Source organism: Cavia porcellus, unplaced genomic scaffold (assembly GCF_034190915.1).
Source record: "Cavia porcellus strain 051 isolate PalLab524CR breed Dunkin Hartley unplaced genomic scaffold, mCavPor4.1 scaffold_1, whole genome shotgun sequence".
Classification (NCBI taxonomy): Eukaryota; Metazoa; Chordata; class Mammalia; order Rodentia; family Caviidae; genus Cavia; species Cavia porcellus.
This window is the reverse complement of record NW_026947484.1, coordinates 88316520-88338047: the sequence shown is the minus strand read 5'-3', so window position 1 is coordinate 88338047 and position 21528 is coordinate 88316520. Positions and strand designations below refer to the sequence as shown.

The 21528-nt window shown below is 32.3% G+C and overlaps 1 protein-coding gene across 11 annotated transcripts in view; it reads left to right on the top strand.

Annotated features, from left to right (window-relative positions):
* Positions 1-21528, top strand: part of Mpdz (multiple PDZ domain crumbs cell polarity complex component) — a 175064-nt gene that overhangs the window by 44936 nt on the left and 108600 nt on the right. For all 11 annotated transcript variants that reach the window (XM_063251208.1, XM_063251212.1, XM_063251204.1 and 8 more), the window contains exons 4-12: positions 5572-5781; positions 6143-6282; positions 6902-7115; positions 7883-8011; positions 9373-9576; positions 12541-12655; positions 12961-13049; positions 19754-19937; positions 20703-20774. In XM_063251208.1, the coding sequence (XP_063107278.1) occupies positions 5572-5781; positions 6143-6282; positions 6902-7115; positions 7883-8011; positions 9373-9576; positions 12541-12655; positions 12961-13049; positions 19754-19937; positions 20703-20774 (1357 nt within the window). The remainder of the gene's footprint in view (positions 1-5571; positions 5782-6142; positions 6283-6901; positions 7116-7882; positions 8012-9372; positions 9577-12540; positions 12656-12960; positions 13050-19753; positions 19938-20702; positions 20775-21528) is intronic.

The following is a 21528-nucleotide window of genomic DNA, read 5'->3' as shown; positions in this document are numbered from 1 at the left end:
TCCTAAAAATGACAGTATATACATGATTTGAATCATTTTTTTAAAAATCTTTATTTTTAATTAGTTATAGATTTGTAGGAATTTTTGATGGTACTGGGAATGGAGCTAGGGATTTGAATATTCTAGATAGAAAGCTATACTCTTAGCCCACAAATTCTAAATATAGTAGACAGAGGTCCTACAGGTACATCAACAAGTTTATCCCAGTGAATGCACTCATTAATAAAATAAAATGTTAAAACCAGGAAACTTGTCATTGATACACTGTGTATCAGTTTTTAATTTTTTTCCACTAAGTGTTTGCCTAGCTGTCACCATAATCAAACCCAAATATATCCTATTACTACAAAGATCTCTTATATTGTACTCCCGTCCTATCTAGTTTCCTCCTACAGTACCTCTAACCTCTAGCAACATTTATAATCTTTTTTTAATCTTTATAATTTTTTCATTTCAATGCTATTACAAAAATAGAACATTTTGAAATTGACTTATTTTTTTTTGAACAGCTTAATGCTCTTGAGATCCATCTGAATTGTATGTGGTAATATTCCTTTCCTCTTTATCACTGAGTTGTACTCTCTGTCATATGGATGTACTTACTGAAAGATTTTATTTTTCTAGCTTATTTATTTTTTGATTTATAGATAAAGCTGTTCTGGGAGCAGTTCTTTATAAGTTTTATGTCATCACAAGTTTTCATTTCTCGCAGTAAACAGAGTAGATTGGTAAATGGATATTTAATTTTCAGAAATTTGACTGTTTTTCACTGGTGCTATATAATTTAACAATATATAATATAATGTTCCTATATGAACAGTTCAGTTTTCCACTTCTTCTCTAGTCAGAGGGGTATATAGTAATACTCCTTAATGCTTTTAATTTATATTTCTTCAATAAATAATGATGATGAACATCTTTTTTGTGCTTCTTTGCCTTTGATAAATCTTTTTTGTGAAGTGTCTCTCTTTTTAAATCATTTTCTAATGGGATTTTTTTTTTAGCAATAGAGTTTTCTAATATATTTCAGATATGAGTCCTTTGTCACATAACATGTCTTTGACTGATTTGATCCTGCTTTAGTTTGGTTACTATTTTCTGGAATATTAATGGACTTAGAATACTTCAGTCCCATTAATAGTGATACTTTCACCTTTTGTGGAACTGTGTTACTCTATTTCCATATAAATTTAAAACTTCACAGTTTAGATTATCTTTTGCTTTAAGCAACTCCTGCTGATTCACCAATACTTTAAACCCTTTTGTACTTGCTTTCTGCATTTAGGATCTTTTGTCTAAGATAATTTTCTTTCTGTATAAGAATTTACATTGCTGTTTTGTAAAGAGAGAGAGAGAGAGAGAGAAAGAGAGAGAGAGATGCTAGCTCAGGGTTTCATCCATAAGTGGTTTTTGTTGTTGTTGTCTTATTCATCCTGTTAGCTTCTGGCTTGTGTGGTCCTACTTGAGAAATCAGCTGTTGTATCTTCTTTGAAGAAAAAGTGCCTTTGTGTTCTTGTGCTTTTAAGATTTTTCTCTTTGTCTTGGCTTTCAGCTATGGTGGTCAGCCTCTAAGATGGACACCAATAATCTCTGCCTCTTGATATTCTTGTGTAATTCCTCTTTACTGTGTACTGGACATACTGTTTGCTTTGTATCCGAATAATAGGGCAGAAATCTTAATATCTTTTTGATATCTTTAGTTTTTTTTTTAATGGCAGTTATGTGTAAACTAAATTTTTGTTTCCTTGGGACATATTACAGAAACAGTGTATTAGCACATCTCCCAGTAATTTGCTAGGTGAAGTATATTGTCCATCTCTCCTGTGAGGGATATTGACTAATGCCCAGGACAATAAACATTTGTCTGTTTAAATACTGTACTCTTAAGTACTGGGGATATAGCTCAGCAGTATAAGTGACAACCTGGCAAATGCAACGTCCTGAGTTTGATTTCCAGTACAAGAAAAAAAAAAGGAAGACAAGTGTGCTGTCATCAGTATAAGTGAAACACATGTGTGCAACACTCAGTTACCATGTGTGGTGTCCGCCTTGAGTGTGATAGTTGATACAGTACCTTTGTTTGTATACTTGTTCAGCTCTGATTGCTATGAATGCATTTGTCAAAAGTTGCTTTTGAAGTACTTTATGCTTTTTATTCTTACTTTATAATTTTATGAATATATAAAAATTTATGACATTTTCTGTGAAATGACAAATTATTTTGAAAACTATATGACAATTATAGGTGGATTAATTTTGTTCTGACCAAACTGACCAAAACAGGATAGACCTCATAAAAATGTAGAATATTTCTTCAATAAAATTGGTTTATTAATTGTTCAAATTGCTACTTCACCTTAAAGAGCTAATGTTAAAAATAAAACAATATAACATGAGTGACTTTTTCGCCTAACTGTTCCTCTTCTTGATATGTTCCCAAAAGAATTCAAAGCATCATATCACAGCAATATATGCACACTCATATTTATAGTGACACAGTTTGTAATAGCTGTATCTTGGAAACAGCCCAAATGCCCATCAACTCATAAATGTATAAAGAATATATTTTATACATTGGAGTACTAGTCTATCATAAAGAAGTTAAGCTTGAGACATTTCTTACTAAATAGATGCATCTTGAGACCATACTCTTAAGTGAAATAAATTAGATACACTCGTAAATACTGCATTATTTCTCTGCTGTGAGAAACTAAAAGTATAAATAAGGACCAAAATGTTTAACATATATTGTGAAATAGAAAGAAAATGTATAAATGGGAAAGGAAACTTGGTGTGGGGAGAAAAAAATGGTGAGAAAAGAAGGAAAAAATGGAAACAAAACTTTTAAATAAGGAAGGGAAGAGGGCTTTAAAGAAGGGTATGGGCATGTGGGGAAAAAAAGAATCCAGTTATATCATGTACAGGTACAAATTTCCTATAATGAATGTAATCATTATGTATGCCTAAAATGTGCCAGTGAGCTTTCTTAATAAAAAAATAATTAAATATGACCTAGGATTTAGTTCAGCGGCATAAACACTTGTGTGGCAAGTGCAAGGTTGTGAGTTTAATCCCCAGTACCTCCCCCAAAATTAAATACGTATTTAAAAAGTTGATAAAAACCTCTCATCTTTGGAGCTATATTAAAGATTTCATTGATATGTCAGGATATTTATGAATTGTATAGGTGCTTTCAAATTAAAAATAAAGCAGATTATGTGTTTGTTATGTGGTATGCTTTCTGGTTTATGTGACCTTTCAGAGTAACTCAATTACTAGTTCTGACTGCATTTTTTAAGAGTCTTAGCTATATTTCTGAATCCTGAGATGATATTATATCCTGCCCTTCTATAAAGAATCTGAAATTTAAAATGATGCTTTCATAATCTTCAAGTTCTGTTCCAGATAATAGCACTAATTAATATCCATAAATTAAGTTAATACATGTTTGTTTATTTTTAAAAGCTTTTTCTAGATGTACATACTCAGCCAGAAGTGAGAGAACTGATAATGATTTGGTGACTCTTGCTCGTTTACTAGCAATAATAATAATAATAATACAGATTGTTTATATGTATGTAAAACTGACCAGATATTTGTGTTTTCTTCTGTTTATTTTGTGTTCTATAAACCAAGGATGAGAGTCTCATTCTATTAAACATTTATAGTTTATCTGCTATGAACAGATCTATCAAAGCAAATGAGATTTACTTTTGTTTCTGAGAGAATGTAGTTCAGAAAACCGTAATAGTAAATAGTTGCTGTTGGAATCAAAATATATTTTGGTACTTTTTCTTATGAGTATAAAGTTCTGAATTTAGAAATAAAAGTTTTGGTAGTATAAATTATGATTTTTCAATACATGGTCTATTTTAAATAAGAGTTGCTTTTACATTCATATACATTTCCAGGAAGAAAAAATAGGTAAAATAATTGGCATTCTTCAAACTTAACAAATTGAGAAAAGACAATTGGTATTACTTATATATGAGTCTTCATATTGTAATCTTGTGTTTATTCTACTCCTACTAACTTTATTCTTGGAATACCTTCACACCTAATCTTTCATAGTATCAGAATTTCTAGTTCAGCAGTTAATTTCTTATAGACTATTCTTGGAATGTGATTTGTTCATTCTGGCTTGCCACAGTAGAAGTCTAAATATTTTTTCCTATGCAAACATATCATAGGCATTAGGTCTTGGTGTGTGGGATCTTCAGCCTGTCACAAATTTAATTCTGCCATCTGCTTCAACCTGAGCTGTGTATCTTCTGCTGGCAGACTTTGCTAGAGTTGCCATGGCTCAGGATTAAAAAAAAATTAATCTTGGCATGAAAAGCTTGCCTTTGAAAAAATAATAATTGATCATACTTGCTGTAGATTTTAAAATAAGCATTTGAAAGGATTCCCAAAACTGTCTCCTTAACACATTGATTTTTTATTGTGATTATATATTTCCAATATAATTATTGAATTACTGGTAACTTTGGTAACTTAATTTTCTATTTTGTTGTTAAAGACAGGTAACAAATGCATATGTATGGATTAGTGACAACTGTTAAAATACTGTGGTATTTCTATCAATGAAGTCTTTATTTCCTATCTTACATTTCAAATGACTTTATGCTTTGTATATACTACATAGATAAAAGAAACCATAAAAATTCTAGGTTACAAAGTGTACACTTTAGGTGATTGGATCAGAGTAGGTCCTTAAAAATGGATCCATTAAATATTTGTTCTACAAATGTTTATTGACAGCCAGCTCTGAAAGACTTTTTTCTAGTTAATAAGGACCTTATAGAAAATAAATTGTTCAGTTTTTCTACTAAAGAATTTTGCATTCTAGTTTGTCTCCATGACTGAGGTAGAAACTCCATGACATCAGGGTCCATTAGGTGGTGATAAGTGCCAGGAAAAAGGGCAGGGCCAGTTTATGGAGCATGGTAGAGTGCTGTGTTGCGTAGGGTTGTCAAGGAGGGCTTTTCTGAGGCAAGTATGAGCATACCTGAATTAAAGTAAGTGGTACACATGGAATCTTTGGGAAAGGCTGTATCTCACAGGTGGAGTGAGAATTTGGCTGTTTTAAAGAATAGTGAGGAGGTCCTTGGAGCTGGAACTAAGAGGTGAGGATCAGAGTGCTGGGAAGTGAGATCAGGTATAACCTCATTGATTTAATCTTTATGATATATAATTGTAGATAAAATGTCATTCCTGACGTGCTTCAGAAATAGGGAGTTAGGATAGACTTGATATTTTATTAATTACAAGTCGTAATTTCGGTTGGAGTTCTTTATAACAAACACACAGAAAGATACTGCAAAATAAAGCAGTTCTTTGTTGTCTGCTACTTACGTCTCTTTCCTCAGAGCTGTCTAGACTACAGAGTGCACAGTTCCTTGGACTGCTAACTCTGCCCCACTTCTAACAATTATTGAATGGAGTTAAGGTTCAGTGGCCAGTTAAAGGGCAAAGTAGCTACTTGACCATCTTCATTTTAACATCAGCTGCAAGTTTGGGAAATGCCTCAACCCACCTCTGATAATTTGTTAATTTCTATATTACTCTTAGGTAAGCACTGCAACTTCAGCAACCTCAAATGTTGAGTATGCCCATACTCCTCATCTCAGTGCCTCCATAATTCCCACTCTGCAAAATGAATCATTTCTGTTATCCTCATATAATGGGAATCAAGAGACACTTACAGGACCTGGTACTCCTTACATCAATGGGAAACTTGTGTGTGATGAATTTGATCAGTTGATCAAAAATATGGCTCAGGTAAGAACATTTCTTTTTGTTAATTATGATAAAATGTTACACAAAATTATAATCGGGCCTGGATAATATAGTGGCATTTATAATATCTGAAATATTTGAAATGAAAAAGATGGTTTTTTGGCAGAGATTGGTAGTTCAGAGACTTTTCTATTACATTTTTTTTTTAAGATTTTAAATTCAGTATTACATGTTGTATTCCAGAAATATTATAAATGACCTGTATATAGGTAATGAGTAAAAATTTTCTTGGAAACTTTTTCAATTCCTTCTTTTGTTATTGTAAATAAAGTAATACCACTAGTAGGATGACTTAACTACAGTAATTAGCTCTGGTTTGTTTTTTGCTTTGTTTCCTGAACAGGGTCGCCAGATAGAAGCTTTTGAACTCCTCAAACCTTCCTGTGGAGGCCTTGGATTCAGTGTTGTGGGGCTCAGAAGTGAAAACAGGGGAGAACTGGGAATATTTGTGCAAGAGATACAAGAGGGCAGTGTAGCTCATAGGTAAGATTGTGTCAGTGTCTTCTCTGTTTTTGATGTCACATTCAGAATATTTTGATCCCTTTGCGGGAATTTAGAAAAGCAAAGATGAAACTAGACTTTATCTGGTATTAACCAGTTTTTAGAAGTCATTAACATTGCTGTGATGAAAAGTAAGTCATTTGAAATGAAAGTAGCTCTTAAATAGTTTAGCTTAACCGCTTCTTAGTAAAGAAAGAATAGATTGATTTCAGTAGTATTTTGTTTGCTATAAAATGACCTCTTTTTATTTAGTTTTAAAGAGTACCGTGTTAGAAGTGACCTATGATAATTTGAACTATTTTAACATACTCAAAGCAATAATGCATTGGTACTTTCATTTTTTAAAAATAAGACTAATATATATTGGATAGATTGGTTAGTTACAAAGAAAGACTAAATCTTCTAAATGGAACAGTCATTAGGGATAGCAGTTGAATTATCTCAGGGTATATTTTTAAAAGTAGAACTGCAGGGAAAACCTTAAAAAATGAAGAAATTTAGAAATAATATTAAAAATAACCCAGATGTATATGACAAAGAAGCTGTTGTTTCCTTGAGAGCTGCCATGTAATTTTTTCACCCTCTTTTTCATCCTTGGTAGAGATGGAAGACTGAAGGAAACTGATCAGATCCTAGCTATCAATGGACAGGCACTTGATCAGACAGTTACACACCAGCAGGCTATCAGCATCCTGCAGAAGGCCAAAGACACTGTGCAGCTTGTGATTGCCAGGGGCTCTTTGCCTCAGGTCACCAGCCCCCGAGTTTCCCGGTCTCCATCTGCAGCTAGCACCGTTTCAGCGCATTCGAACCCAGTGAGTGCCTCAAATTTTGAAAAAGAACAAGACACATTTTTTGTAGTTCCTGTAGGTTCTTTGTACTTCTTGAATTTGTCTTTTTATTCTTTTATCATTCCTTAAGCCGGGATACTTGTTTAATTATGATTACATTTCTAGCTTCTAAAACAGTCTTTACTTTATTTAACAGTATTTTCTTTGATAGAATTTCTTCAAAAAAAAGTAGTTCTTTAACAAAATTGAAATTTATTGGACAAAATATTTGAGACCTCTTCTGTCTCTCAGGAGCTATGCCTATTCCCATTCTTTTTTCCAATAAATTTCATATTGTCAAATAAATAAATAAAAATATAAAACTGTATTTATGTGTAGACAGATACAGTCTTGACTTGCTTTGTAAATTATAGAATTATATTGTTGCAGTTAGCTTCTAGTGGCTTTAAAGTCATTTAATTTAAAATCTTTCCTTGAGGCAGGATTAGACAGAAGACATTTTTGACATGGCAGTTTTTTCCCCTTGATCTTTTTCTTTTCTTTTTCATAAGTTGTGTAATAGATCTTGGAAATATAAAAAATAATATATTGATGTTTTTAAGAGGGGTTTTATCAATAGGAGTAATCATCTGTTAGAAGAGAAATGTGCAAAATGCAAAGGATTTTTTGGTGCTTATTAGCATGTCTGTATTCAGTTACTTAATACCAATAAAATAATAATCACACTACGTAATATAGAATTTTAGTGTTTTATAAAATTTTAAAACTTCATATGGAAGCTTTGTTTTTAGGTTCACTGGCAGCATGTAGAAACCATTGAGCTGGTGAATGATGGCTCTGGTCTGGGATTTGGCATCATAGGAGGAAAGGCAACTGGTGTGATAGTCAAAACCATTCTACCCGGAGGAGTAGCTGACCAGGTAAGCTACTCCAGTAAGTCTTTAATGCTGTTTTACCCAGTAAATGGCTTTACCGTTTATATTTTCTCTACAAAAGAAAAACCTAGGATTTAGATCTTTTTTTTGGTCTTTTTTTCATTTTTTTATGTCTTTTTTTCATTTTTTTATCGGTACCGGGGATCGAACTCACAACCACCTGCTTTCAAGGAAGGTGCTTATGCCGCTGAGCTACATCCCTAGCCCCAAGATCTTTTGTTTTATTGGACTATTCTTGAAATATTCTTATAGAATGGGAAGGGAAATACTTTTGAAAAAGAACATTAATCTTAGGTTATAGCTGCAGACAATGAATTTAGCAATCTTTAGAATCACAGACTAAGCTAAAACTGAGGTAAAGTTTTTTATTGATTGATTTTTTATTTTATGATCATATATTTGAAACTTGCTTGGCTGTTTTATAGTCACTGTGGACAAATTGTTAAAGGGAAAGAACAAAATTCATCTTGACTTTTAGTGAAAAGTCACAGGTATCATCTTTGGATATGAAATGTAACCTATTTTTATTACCTAGAATAGTTAATTGAAGAATTGTTATTTAAGATATGTATGTTTAAGATATGTGTGAAAGTATTTCACGCATTTATTAGTTATAAAAAGTTCTGTCTTCATGGTAACATTGCTTTTGCATGTTTGTTTGAAGTTCAGTGTCAAAATCAGCCTCATCAAACATTTCTCATATTCACAAATGAAAAGCTTATTAATAGCAACCTCTTCAATTAGAGCTATTAATAGTAACAAAAACTTACAGATTTTCTCTTAAAATATTAGACATCATTTAGCAATATCAAATGAAATTAATAAGCTTGAGAAACAGCTCTATTTATCTTCTATATAGAGCTATATTCTCCAGTACTGCCATATTTAATTTTAATTAATAAAATTAGTTGAAATTAAAAATTTAGTTCCTTACTTTGACTAGCTACATTTCATGTGTCCCACAGCTAGGTACCACTAGTAAGTAACTACTGTGTTGGACAGTCGTGTAGAACAACTCCATTAATGCAGAAAGCTTTGTTAGACAGCACTTGTAGAGGCTTAGAACACTCATAAAAGTTTTTGTTGCATTTAGTGGGTATAAGTCAATATTAAACTTCCTATCAGCTATTTAAGGAGTGTTTGTGTATTTCATTTTTTATATTGTACTGGATCATGCTTGATTGATTTAGGAGGCAGCTAATATTGCAGTAATATGTTTAATGTCCCATGATTGCCATAGTAGCACATCATTGCCATATTTTACAATTTTCTTTCCCTTATCTAGGTTCTCTGATTCGGTTATAAGAACAATAACCTGATTATTTAACCTTTTCTTGTGTATGTAGCATGGCCGATTATGCAGTGGAGACCATATTCTAAAGATTGGGGACACTGATTTGACAGGAATGAGCAGTGAGCAGGTAGCACAAGTCCTGAGGCAATGTGGAAATAGGGTTAAATTGATGATTGCAAGAGGTGCCATTGAGGAAACCACAGCACCCAGCTCTCTGGGCCTCACCCTCTCCTCCTCCTCTTCACCAGAGATGCGGGTTAGTAGATTATATCATCATTCTGAAAGTCAGAGAAAAAAGCACTGAGATGATGGTGATATTTACTTAAAACCTAGATTTATTAATGTTCATATATATATATGTTAATGTGTAAAATCAAATGTAGATATGCTTCAGCACTAAGACTGTCTTATAATTACAAATATATAAAACAGATGAAATATAACTTGCTTAAAACACTAGATAATTTTATATTTTTCTCTAGGCAGCTTCATTTGTGATGTGAAAGTTTTGAAATATGGATGATATTTTACAAATAGTTATTTGCTTCTTATACCTAAAATGCTTACATGTGTTTTTATCTTAATTGGAAGACGTTCCACAAGGTCATAGTTCTAACCATTCCCTTCTAACAACTTTCTTTTCAGTCCCTTTGTTTTTGTTTTCTGTGTGTGAAGGTTGGAGAGTGGCAGCAGGCTCGGTAGAAGCAGACTTGGTAGAGCGGCTTCAGAGTCTTTCAGTGTTATTATTTTAAGGCGTATCTCAGAGCTGTGATTAGGTTTGTAATGAATAATCAATATTCTTGATGTGTAATTTTTAGATACTCTTTTTTTTTTTGTACTGGGGATTGAACTCAAGATCTTGTGCTTGCCAAGCAGGTGCTTATGCCGCTGAGTTAAATCTTTGGCACAGTTTTATAATTTTTAGAAACAAAGTTGGGTTTAGGTATTGTAATAAAAGTTTTATTTATAAGTGTAGCATTCTGTCTTTCTTCTTAAATGGAAAACTTCAGAATTATTGGAAGTTAGGAGCTATGGTTTAGAGATCACAGGACTACTGTGCATATCATCAGCAGAATAATTATCTTCAGAAACTTCTGAACTATTTACTAAGAGAATTTCACCCAGTTTCCTGATAAACTTCACACAAGCACAAGTCCTGTATACCTCTTCATAGATGCAAAAATTTCTGTTTTCTTTTATTAAAGTTATTTCTAGCAAGTTGCTACAGTTTTTTTTTTAAATCCTAAATCCTCCACTAGCCTTAAAACTTCATTAAAACATTTGAAATTTCCATGATTCTGTTATTTTTGGAACTGAGTTTGCTTGCTATTCTTTGCAAAGAGAAAGAAGAAAGAAATTTTGTTTATGAAAGTGTTTAAATGGCATTCTTTTGTGATAAACAAAACATTTTATTCAGCAATATATAAATGAATGCAATACCGAAAACCACTTGATGTAATTGAAAGCTTAGAAAAATATCTATTCTGTGCGTATCATCATTTCTGAAGCTTGTGCCCCTTTTAAAACCACTCGATAGTCAAATTGCCACCCTCTAAAATAGCACTCGCATAAGTCTTATTAAAAATAGAAAACACATTTGTTTCAATTGAAGCAGATTTCATCCTGTCATTTTCTTGTAATTATCTAAACTTTAAACTTTTGCTAAGTTTGCACAGATAATTATGTGCAATGAAAAATAAACTTTACTGTAAAATTGTAACTCATTTAGGTGGACCATCAGTTACATATACTTAGTTTGTTGAAAGAAAATCAGAAAATATTACCACCTAACCCCAGCCTGGTGTCCTTTAGAATACATTAACTTCAATGTTGTCATGTTCTTCGTAAGATTTTCTATAAAATCTGCTGACCTCGACTAATGATTAGTACCAATAGCTTATAGATAACATCTTGTGCCAGATGTGCCATCTTGTTCACAGATGTTTGATTTAGGGACCTTTGCTCTTAAGTCCATACAATTAATAACACTACATGTTAGAAAAAGCTGACATTTGGGAAACCCCCTTCCACCTAATGATCTAGCAACAATAACTGATGAAGGGAAGATACTAATGAAGAAAGATGTACTTTTCTTATGAATAGTTTTTCACAGAATAAATTCACAAAACAAATATAGGGCAGTTTAAAATATTTCCTTGATGCATTTTACTGCTTTTCAAAATAGTACGTCAGCCTGTTAATAACATACCTGTAAGATAGGTCAATTCATATTCATAACTATAAATTTAAGATAAAATACAAGCTAACGTGTAGATATGGGGACCCCTGTATTCTACTCGAGTTTTTACATATTTTATATCATTTAAGAGAAGGAATCTTACAACCAGACTATTTAGATTTGAATGCCACCACTAGGCTGTTTTTAGCTGTTTTGTACTTAGAAAAGTTTATGTAACTCATTCTCAATTGACACAAATTTCTTCTTAGCCTTTTCATTAAGTGTAGTATCAGTTTAATATCTGATATGTTCGTTATCCAACGACAGTGTATTGAATACATTTTTGGAGCTGGGAAATACATTAAGGGTGTGCTCCATCTGCAATGTTCATTGACTAGGTATCGCAGTACATTCGGAAATGATGACTCCCTTAGGCAAACGGTGAAAAAGATTGCTAAAGTAGCTGCACCTACCTCACTGATACAAGGACTATTATGTTGCTGGAAGGTGTAAGAGATTAAGACATGTCAAGTGCCTTTCAATGGGGAACTCCTCAATAAATGGTAGATAGATTGGTAGTTTTTATTCTTTTCCTTGCAGATAGTTGTGTAGAGATACTAGTTGAGAAAGCTAGATTTGAACTTGTTTACTTGAATCCAAAATATGAGTTCTTTTGTTGAAAACATTCTGAATTCTTCAGAAATTAGATAAACCAACTCTGAACACAGAATTTCATAAGAAAATTCTTAAGTTTTAAAATGGTGGATATGCAAACAATAATGTATCCTTCCTATTAAGGTAAAGGAAGTCTTATTCTTGATACTCCTTTCTGTGAAAAAAATGTGATGCTGAGTTCATGTTATTACCATTGAAGAAGTAATCTCAAGTGTAGTTTTCTGATACATTATTATGTCACATTATAAAATGTATAATAAAAGCTATGACTTTTTGAGTTTAGCTTGTTTTTTATTTCTTTGTGTGTGTATATATATATATATATATATATATATATGCATAGAAATATATGTACTTTTATTTCAGGTTGATGTTTCTACTCAGAAGAGTGAAGAAAATGAGACATTTGATGTGGAACTGACTAAAAACGTTCAAGGATTAGGAATTACTATTGCTGGTTATATTGGAGATAAAAAGTTAGGTAAATTAAACCTTAAGTATTTTTTAAAATGCAGCAGTTGCTTCTAATCTATATATTATGAAATATTTAATCAGCATTGCATATTTTGAAGATTTTGGATTAGTTGGTTGAAAACTTCCTTAGAAACAATGTAGGTGACTGCTATGACAGAATAATTGCCTTATGTTTTGTTCCAGTTGTTGTTTGCGTGAGTTATTAATACATGCTTATTTCCAATTAGAATTTTTTTTATTTGGAGAATGGGAGATGAATACTCTCTCAGTATATTTTGTAAGTAGTGAAAAATAATCTGTTTCTAATCTTAGAACCATCAGGAATTTTTGTAAAGAGCATTACAAAAAGCAGTGCCGTTGAACATGATGGAAGAATCCAAATTGGAGACCAAATTATAGCAGTAAGTCACATATTTAATGATAGCATGGTGAATTTTCATGTTTGAGAATTGTATTGTTCTAGTTTACTTAGTTTTGGGAAATACAGTTAGCTGATAATTTTGCTTTGAACTTGATGCTGTTAACCTAACAACTTTTTTCATTGTTTCATGGAAGCAAAATAAAACATTAGAGGAAGCTTTACTAATTTCAATTCTAAAGAAGAAAGTTTTTGTTGAACAATATCTGGTATATTCGATTTCTGACTGTAATAAATTTGTTATATTAATATTTTAATAATATATATGTAGGCATTCCATAGATAAAGGTCAAATGTCGTGACATTTTAATGTAATCTGAATTTGCGATACATACCTTGTTTTTAGTCCAAATGATATTATAACTATTGACTCCATGGGTGGAACATCTTTCAGTTCTAAGAATACTCAAAAATAAAATAAGTAGATCCACCCTTTCTTATTAAATTAACTGATCATATGGTAATACCATCAGTATGTTTCTAAGCATATTGCTGTTTGAGGCAGAGCATGAAAGAATGCAACTTTCAGTTCAATATTAATAGAAACTGAGCTACCCAAATTATTCCCTGAAACTCAAGTTCACAAAATCCTCACCACGTGCTATAGTTAGGAAAAACTGCACATAATATGGTTTCTGAGGGACTCACAGTGCATACTGAAAGACAGAAGACCCTGAGAAATCCTATGACAATCTGTTTACATTTTTACCTCAGTGTTTCCTAAAAACTTTTGTAATTGCAAAGTCTTCCCTCCCCAAATATATATTAATCTTGAAGACATTTTTGGGAATGCTTATTTAATAGGTATTTGTTATTGTTAATTATCTCTGCTGCTCTTTTGAAAGCTTAATAGTAGTGACAAGATAGACTATTAAAATGAGTCCTCAGTCATAGCAGTATTATACATAGTAGTCAACTTACAGAAGCAACTTAAATGTTTATTGATACAAGGATGGATAGGTGAAATGTGGTTTGTACACATAGTGCAATGCTCTTCAGTCTTTAAAAAGAATGAAATAATATCATATGCTACTGTGTGGATGAATGTCAAGGCCGTTATGCTTGTTGAAGTAAACTAGTAATAGACAAATACTATGTAATTCTACTTAAGTGAGATGTCCAAGCAGTCATACTTGAGAGAAACAGAAGGTGGAATGTTGGTTACTAGGGGCAGAAGAGAAGTGAATGTGAATCTTTCTAGTGGGATTCAGTTTGCAAGATGAAAAAGTTCTGGAAGTGTGTTACACAGCAGTGTACTTCACTTTAACTATTTAAAAATGGTTAATATAGTGAATTTTCTGTTATATATATTTTTAAAAAGTAGCAAAGTTCCTTCTATCTGCCTCTTAAGGTACATTGGATCTCCTTGAGACTTACTGAGTTTGGTGCTGTGAAATTCTTTATACTTGTTCATCTCTTAAGAGTATACTCAACATATCAAATTGAGCTTGCAAACCAATCTGGTTATTTGCTGGAATAAGCTTCCTTCATATGTCTGCCTTTATCATGCAGTAGAAATTGCCATTGTATTTTTTTTTTTTTTTGGTAGAAAAAGGAAAGAGAGAGAATGAATAGTTGTACAACTGGAATGATGCTGAATTAAAAACAGATTGTTTTTCTTCAACTATCTTTGTTGGTTCATTAGAAAACTTTTTTAAAGATTTAGCTTTAGTAGGATATACCATTCACGTACTGTAAAATTTACCCATTTAAAGCTTATAATTCAGTGACTTACAGTATATACACAGTGTAGGGAATTCTATACCATAATTCATGTTAAGACATTTTCATTTCTCTAAAAAGAAGCTTCATACTCATTAGCAGCCATCTCCTAACTCTCCCATCCTCCTATTCCTAGGTGTTCGTTAATCTACTTTTGGACCCTATACATTTGCCTCTTCTGGAACATTTCCTATAAATGCAGTCACTGAAGATTTGGTCCTTTTATGATTTACTTCTTTCACGTAGCATGTTTTCAAGATTCATTTATGTTGTAGCATGTATTTGGTCTTCATTTCATTTTATTGCTAAATAATGTTCTATGAAATTACCACATTTACTGAAGCATCAGTTGATGAGTACTGTATTTGCATTATTTTTACTTTTTACCTATCATGAACAATATTACTATAAACATTCATGTGAAATTTGTTATGTGGGTTTCTGTTTTTGTTTCTTTTTGTTCTATACTAAGGAGTAGAAGTGCTAGATCTTATGGTAATTTTATGTTTAACTCTTCAGCAAATGAAGTCTTAAGTTTCTTTACCACCAAATTACCACCAGTAGGAAAACTTCTTCCATAGGATTTTTAGGAGAATCAAATCAGATCTTTATTTAAGGAATCTGGCATATGTACATAAATACATTTTTATTAATTCTGGAGAGATGTTTACCTAAGGCCTAAAATGGTTATGTAATAATTGAAAAAGACTCAAAATGCTTACTCTTAAACTTACCACTGTCTTCATTTTACGTAAGTGGAATTTCATACATAATTCCTCTTAAGCAATTCAGTGATAAAGAAATTGTTACCTTGAAATAATAGAAGTAAATTTCTTGTTTTGAGTAAAACAGTTTCTCTTCACTATTATTAGTGCTTTCATTTCTGATGTTCAATATTTAGCAGCATTCATTTACTTTAAGTGGAGAAGCACCTCAAACTCCTGGGGAACACTGTACAGCACTTTTCCTCCATTAGTTTTGTAAAAGATATCACCATCTTGCGGACTTTTGATATATTGATAGTAGAGTTTTCCACATTCAGTTGCATTTTCACAACTATAGTCTTTTTTGTCTATTTTTCTTTTGACAGTAGCTATTGAAGTTATAGTCTTTTTTTTTTTTTTGCAGTTATGGTATGCTGAGAAGATTAAGAAATTTCTGTTTTGAAGAAGTGTTACTTTGCAGTTTAAAATTGTTTGTTACATTTAAATTTTTTTTTCTTTTTTTTACAAATTGTGTTCTGTGGATCCTAGGATTTCATTATAGGGATTGCAGGAGGCAGAAAATAATGAAAATGGGTCTACTCCCCACTACCCCCACCTGCTTTTTCGTGTGCTGGTATTCTGGGTAACAAATATTTGACAAAGGACTTATGCTTTTTTTTTTCAATTAGCCAAACTTGTTGATCAAAATCATACTCTTACTCTTTTTAAGTTCAGTAGTAGGTGATCCATGCTAAAAACAGTATAAAATTATGATTGATAAAAAATGCTCAATAAGCATATCAATAGGGAAACGTGTCCAATGTTGCCTTTGCTATTCTATGCCTTTGTTAATAGGTTGAGATTCTCCATTAATAGGTATAGGCCATACTGGAGAAGGCCTTGGGAAACTACACTTGAGTGTGCTGAGAAACCATGTTTGTGAATTGTGCCTATAACTAGCATTGCTTCCCTATGTCTGTTCTTCTTAATTGTGACATTGACTTTGCCTATAATAGTGGTATTATAAAAGTGGTAATTGTCTTCTTTTTGTAAGAGAGGCACTCTGCTGCCATTGTGCCTAGATCCACTGTGGTGCTGCCTGTAGTGTCAGTAAGTCTGAACTGACCTCAAATAATCATGGGATTATTTGAGTACAGTACAGAGCTAACTCACTGAAGCTCCTGAGGTTTTGGTGACTGTGGCTCATATGCATCATGGGTGTAAACACACTGAACGCAAATGGCTCCGATGAAGCCTTGGGGTTTTCATGTTTAGTACTTTTTATTCTGCTGCTAATCAATCCATCTTCTGAGTATCCCAGTACTGTAATTCTTGGAAAGTGGGTATTATTTCCATATTATAGATGAAGATATTGTGAAATTTGAACTGAAGTCTAGTTTAAGTAATTTGTGGCTATTTCACGGTGGGAATTTTTCCATGCTAATTTTTCCATGCTAGTACCATCTTCTGACATTTAGATAAGGAGTGTATTTTAAAATCTGTATTACTAAATTTTGAAAATAAAGAAAACATTTTTCTTTACATACTGTAATTTTATTAATAAGTAAAAACATGTATGTTATATTTTTCTTAAAAGTTTATTTTTTAACATGTCAAATGATGAAAGCCTATTGCAAATATAATCTTTGCAGCCTAAAACTCTGTCATTCTAAAAGTTTTCATAGACTCTCAATGTAGGGATTTTTGCCTTATTTATATATTTTTACTGTATTAGCATGAGAGTACATAATATGTTCATTTATTTTAGGTTTTGTCTTTGAGATTTAAAGATTATAAAATTTGAACATGCTGGAGTAAAATTCAGAAATTTGCCATGTATTTGTATTTAAATAGTGTTATATTTGTTAGTTTCACTAAAAATGTGTCTAGAGGTATAATCAGTAAGCAAATGTGAATCTACTGTGATGTATTTAAACAGGCTTGTTTAAAGACTGTTATATTGCTTACAGTTGTTTTTTGTTTTAAACAGATTATTACATACCATTTTATGTATCTTCTCCTTTAAGGACTATGACTTGAATTATTTGAATGCAGTTTTGTTGTAATAGTATTATTAAGATTTGTATTTTACTTACATTTTGCTTAGTAGTAGACCTTCCATGCTCCAGTTTCTTATTTGAATTTAAACTGGATTAATGTCACTTAGCTACTGCTTTAAAATTTATAAGAAAAGAATTACTTTCTGAACTTTCCATATCTGAGAACCTCTTCTGTCACAGAATTATGGGACACTTTGGCTTTTGACTGGTAGTGCGGCAAGATGGCTTTGTGCTGGGAAACCTTGGAGGTGACTAAAGCTCTTTCTGAGTCCCTTCTTAGGTTGCTGGAGTGTCCCCGTGGGTATATTTGACTTAACTTTCCATCAAAGTTGTTGTGCTTTAGTTATTATCAGTCTGTTACACAGTTTGTCTTATTTGAGTCCCATCATTCCCTGGGAATGGAGGAGTTGGGTAGGTTTGAAGTGACTGGAGTCTGGCTTTGTCTTATAATACACACAACTACTTAACCACTTTGAAGATAACAATGCACAGTATACTAACTATTGTGTCTCTCCTACAATCTTGTTTCAAAATTTTGTACCATTTTATTGTTTTTTTCTTTAAAATATGAAACAAGAATCATACACAATTTAAAGGACCTAAAAAATGTCAGATCTTCATCTAGATCCACTTTCACTTTTGCTTAATATCCCATTAATGAAAATGATTAGCTTCTCATTTTTAAAATTTTCATCTCTTCTATGTATTAAAATATGTTGTTATATACTACATATTGATATATTAATACAGGTGTATATATGTGTGTGTGTGTGTGTGTGTGTGTAGTTACATATAAAATAAGTTTTTCAAATGTTTAATTTGAAGTTGTATTATATTCTTCCAGAAACTTCTGTAGTAAGTGTTCTTTGTCTTCTTGAAAAGTGCTTATCTAGGGCTCATTCTTTTCATTCATTTAGTGAGCATTTGACTGCCCAGTCTGGCTAGCCTTGTGTTTATAAAACCTATCACACAGCACAGCCATTTCATATTCCATTTCAGATTCAAAAAGATTTTCATTGACTGTGACTTTCAGCTTTAAATTTATCATTCTACTTTTCTAAAATTTTCATTGTGACTTATGAATTTTTTAATGATGTTGTGCTCTGTGGTTTTTAACATACCTCAAAGGTTACTTTCTTTCCAAATAAATATTGGATAGGTGTTCCAGTGGCTCTGTACTCCCATTTTGAGTGAATATCTGCTGTGTAGCTAGTACCATATTTTATTGACTATGTTACAAACAAAAATAACATAGAATCCATTCTTGGAGGAGATAATTATAAACCATCTCATGACTGGAAATGTTAACTTAAAATTCTGAAAAATGTTACGAGGAAAAATGGGTAAAAGGGATCTTTGTAAACAGAGATACGGAAGTAATTATGGTAAATAAATTTTGACATAAGGGCTAAAGAAATTACAGGTGTTTTCTTGCTGAGGTGATGAGACAAAGCATGGGCTGCAGTGCACTCAAGGGAACCTACAGGTCAGATGATTAGAAACGAGCTGCAATGGCTGTAGGAAGGATCATACAGGAAGGAAGAATTGATGAGGGCGCTGGCAGTTATAGAAAGTGGGGACCTTATAAGCCGTTTTTGAGTTGGAAAGATTGTCCTAAGCAGTACTGTATAGAATAAATGGTTGAGAGACTCATACTGATGTTTTGAAAAGACCATGGAGGTATTTTCAAAATGTTTTTATTTGTGAATTAGAAAAGGAGAATATACACACACAAATGCACACAAACATATTAAATAAGAAGGTACTTACATTGTATTTTTTGAGGTGGGTTAAATGTGTTTATGGAATATATCTGTGCCCTCAGTAAGTGCTTTTGCATTGCCTTCTATACATTTATATCCTTTATAGTGTTGATTTCTAAAGTTGATCGTGCCTCAGGATCACTCAATGAATATAAAAGAACATTTTAAAAATTACAGAAGTCTGGATTTACCCTGAAACTATTGGTTAATAATTTCTAGAGGTATTACCTCTGGATCCATGTTAAAGCAAACAAAGCCCTCTCAAGAGATTCTAGTGTACCTAAATTAATGCTGGTTCCCTAAACAACTGATTATCATCTATCTGCCAATTAGAAAAATACTTATTTTCCATTTTTTCATAGTAATAAGCAGTAAATATGTTATTTGTGAGTTAGCAATACAAATATTCGTTTATTCTTGAACATGTCTTTATCACAGGTAGATGGCACCAACCTTCAAGGTTTTACCAATCAGCAAGCAGTAGAGGTATTGCGACGCACAGGACAAACTGTGCGCCTGACGCTAATGAGAAGAGAAATGAAGCAGGAGACAGAGCTCCTGCCAAGGGAGGATGTCACCAAAGACGCGGATGTGTCTCTAGCTAATCCCCGGATAAGCAAAGGTAATGCCAAATTAATCTCATGTTTAGTTAGACCTTTGTACTACATAGACTTTTTCCCCAATTCTAAAATAATTTAAAGAGTGGTTTTTATCCTGAACTATTTATAATAAACCAAGGAAAAAGTTGAAATTAGTTAGGACTGCCAACCAGTCCATAAACTATATAATGGGCTTTTGAATACTGACTTCTGTCTGTTGTATCCATTCTGTCACTGGTTCTTAGTTATAAACCAGTCATTACATTTTCTAATTCTGTATCATCTACCTTTGTGTCCAGCCCTTACCTTTGCATGTCATCACAGTGGTTAGATGAGCGCAATGCTGACTCTGAATAACCTTTCCTTGAAGGGATCAACTTGAATTCTGCATTTGGAAATGCTGTGCCATTCATAAGCTGTTACTACTTGACTATCTCTGCAAATCACTAAAATTTTATGCTGCTCACTGATGGAGAGTTTATTGTTCGATGTCAGGCTACTGTCTGGAAAGCAGTATTTTATTTGTAAGGCTGTTAACTATTCTGGTGTTTATGCTGTATAATAAATACTTCCTGCAGTCCTAGAACATAGGGAAGCAGATCCAGAAGAGTATGTGTCCATTTACAGAAAGATTTTCTTTTGCCCATAGTTACTATGGAATTTATCTCCCCTCCCCTGAAAAAATCAAAAAGACTTTCTCATAGATGTCCAAATAACTACAGTGGCTTAGAAAAGTCAAGTCCTTAATGATATTACTGCAATAACTACTAAAATGTTTTTGTTTTTAGAAAATTGTGAAAAAGATGAAGATTCTTTATCTTTTAGGAGAAATGTCAATATATTACCAATTGAAGAAGAAGGTAAATATTTAGATACAGGCTGTGATATTCTGTATTATGTTTTTAGAGAAATGGTTTTTGCAATTGAAATTAAATGCTAATGGATAATACTATATGTTACTAAAGATCTTTTAAAAAGTGAAGGTCATAAGTCCCTATTTATCCAAATAGATATAAATAATTGCTCATATATTAAAATAGTTCATTTACACCTGGTATATTTTCTTGCTAAATTGGTCTATTTTTTCTACTTTTTTTCTAAACCAGGATCCTTTAGGAATGAATTGTTTTATATATATATAGTTTAAACTTAATCCTTTTGTTTTTGTATAAATGTCATGTCTCTGCATTACTGAACATAAACTAAATAAATGATAAAATATAGTGTTTAAAGATAAACATAAATAAGTCTCTGTAAGTTTGTAGAGTGAACTATCCAGTTTTCGAAAGTTGTTTTTTCACTTTTTAAAAGATTTAACATTGGGAGGGTGGTTTGGAAAATAACAGTACTGAGAAATTATTAAACTTTTCTAAGAACTCCTTTATCAAGCTGCTTACACTTTGTGTAGCAGCATCGTTAAGTAAGGCATGTTGGAGTGATGCTGCCATCTCTGTGTCACATGGCAGATTCTCCCTGTACCTGTGTCATTGCTTCATGTGTTTTGGGGACTTAAATCCACTGGACAGAGTCTGAGACTTCATGTGAACTGTACCCTTTATTAAAATTTAGCTCTTCAATGTACCCCCTCATTGAAATTTTTCTGCTTTAAATCTT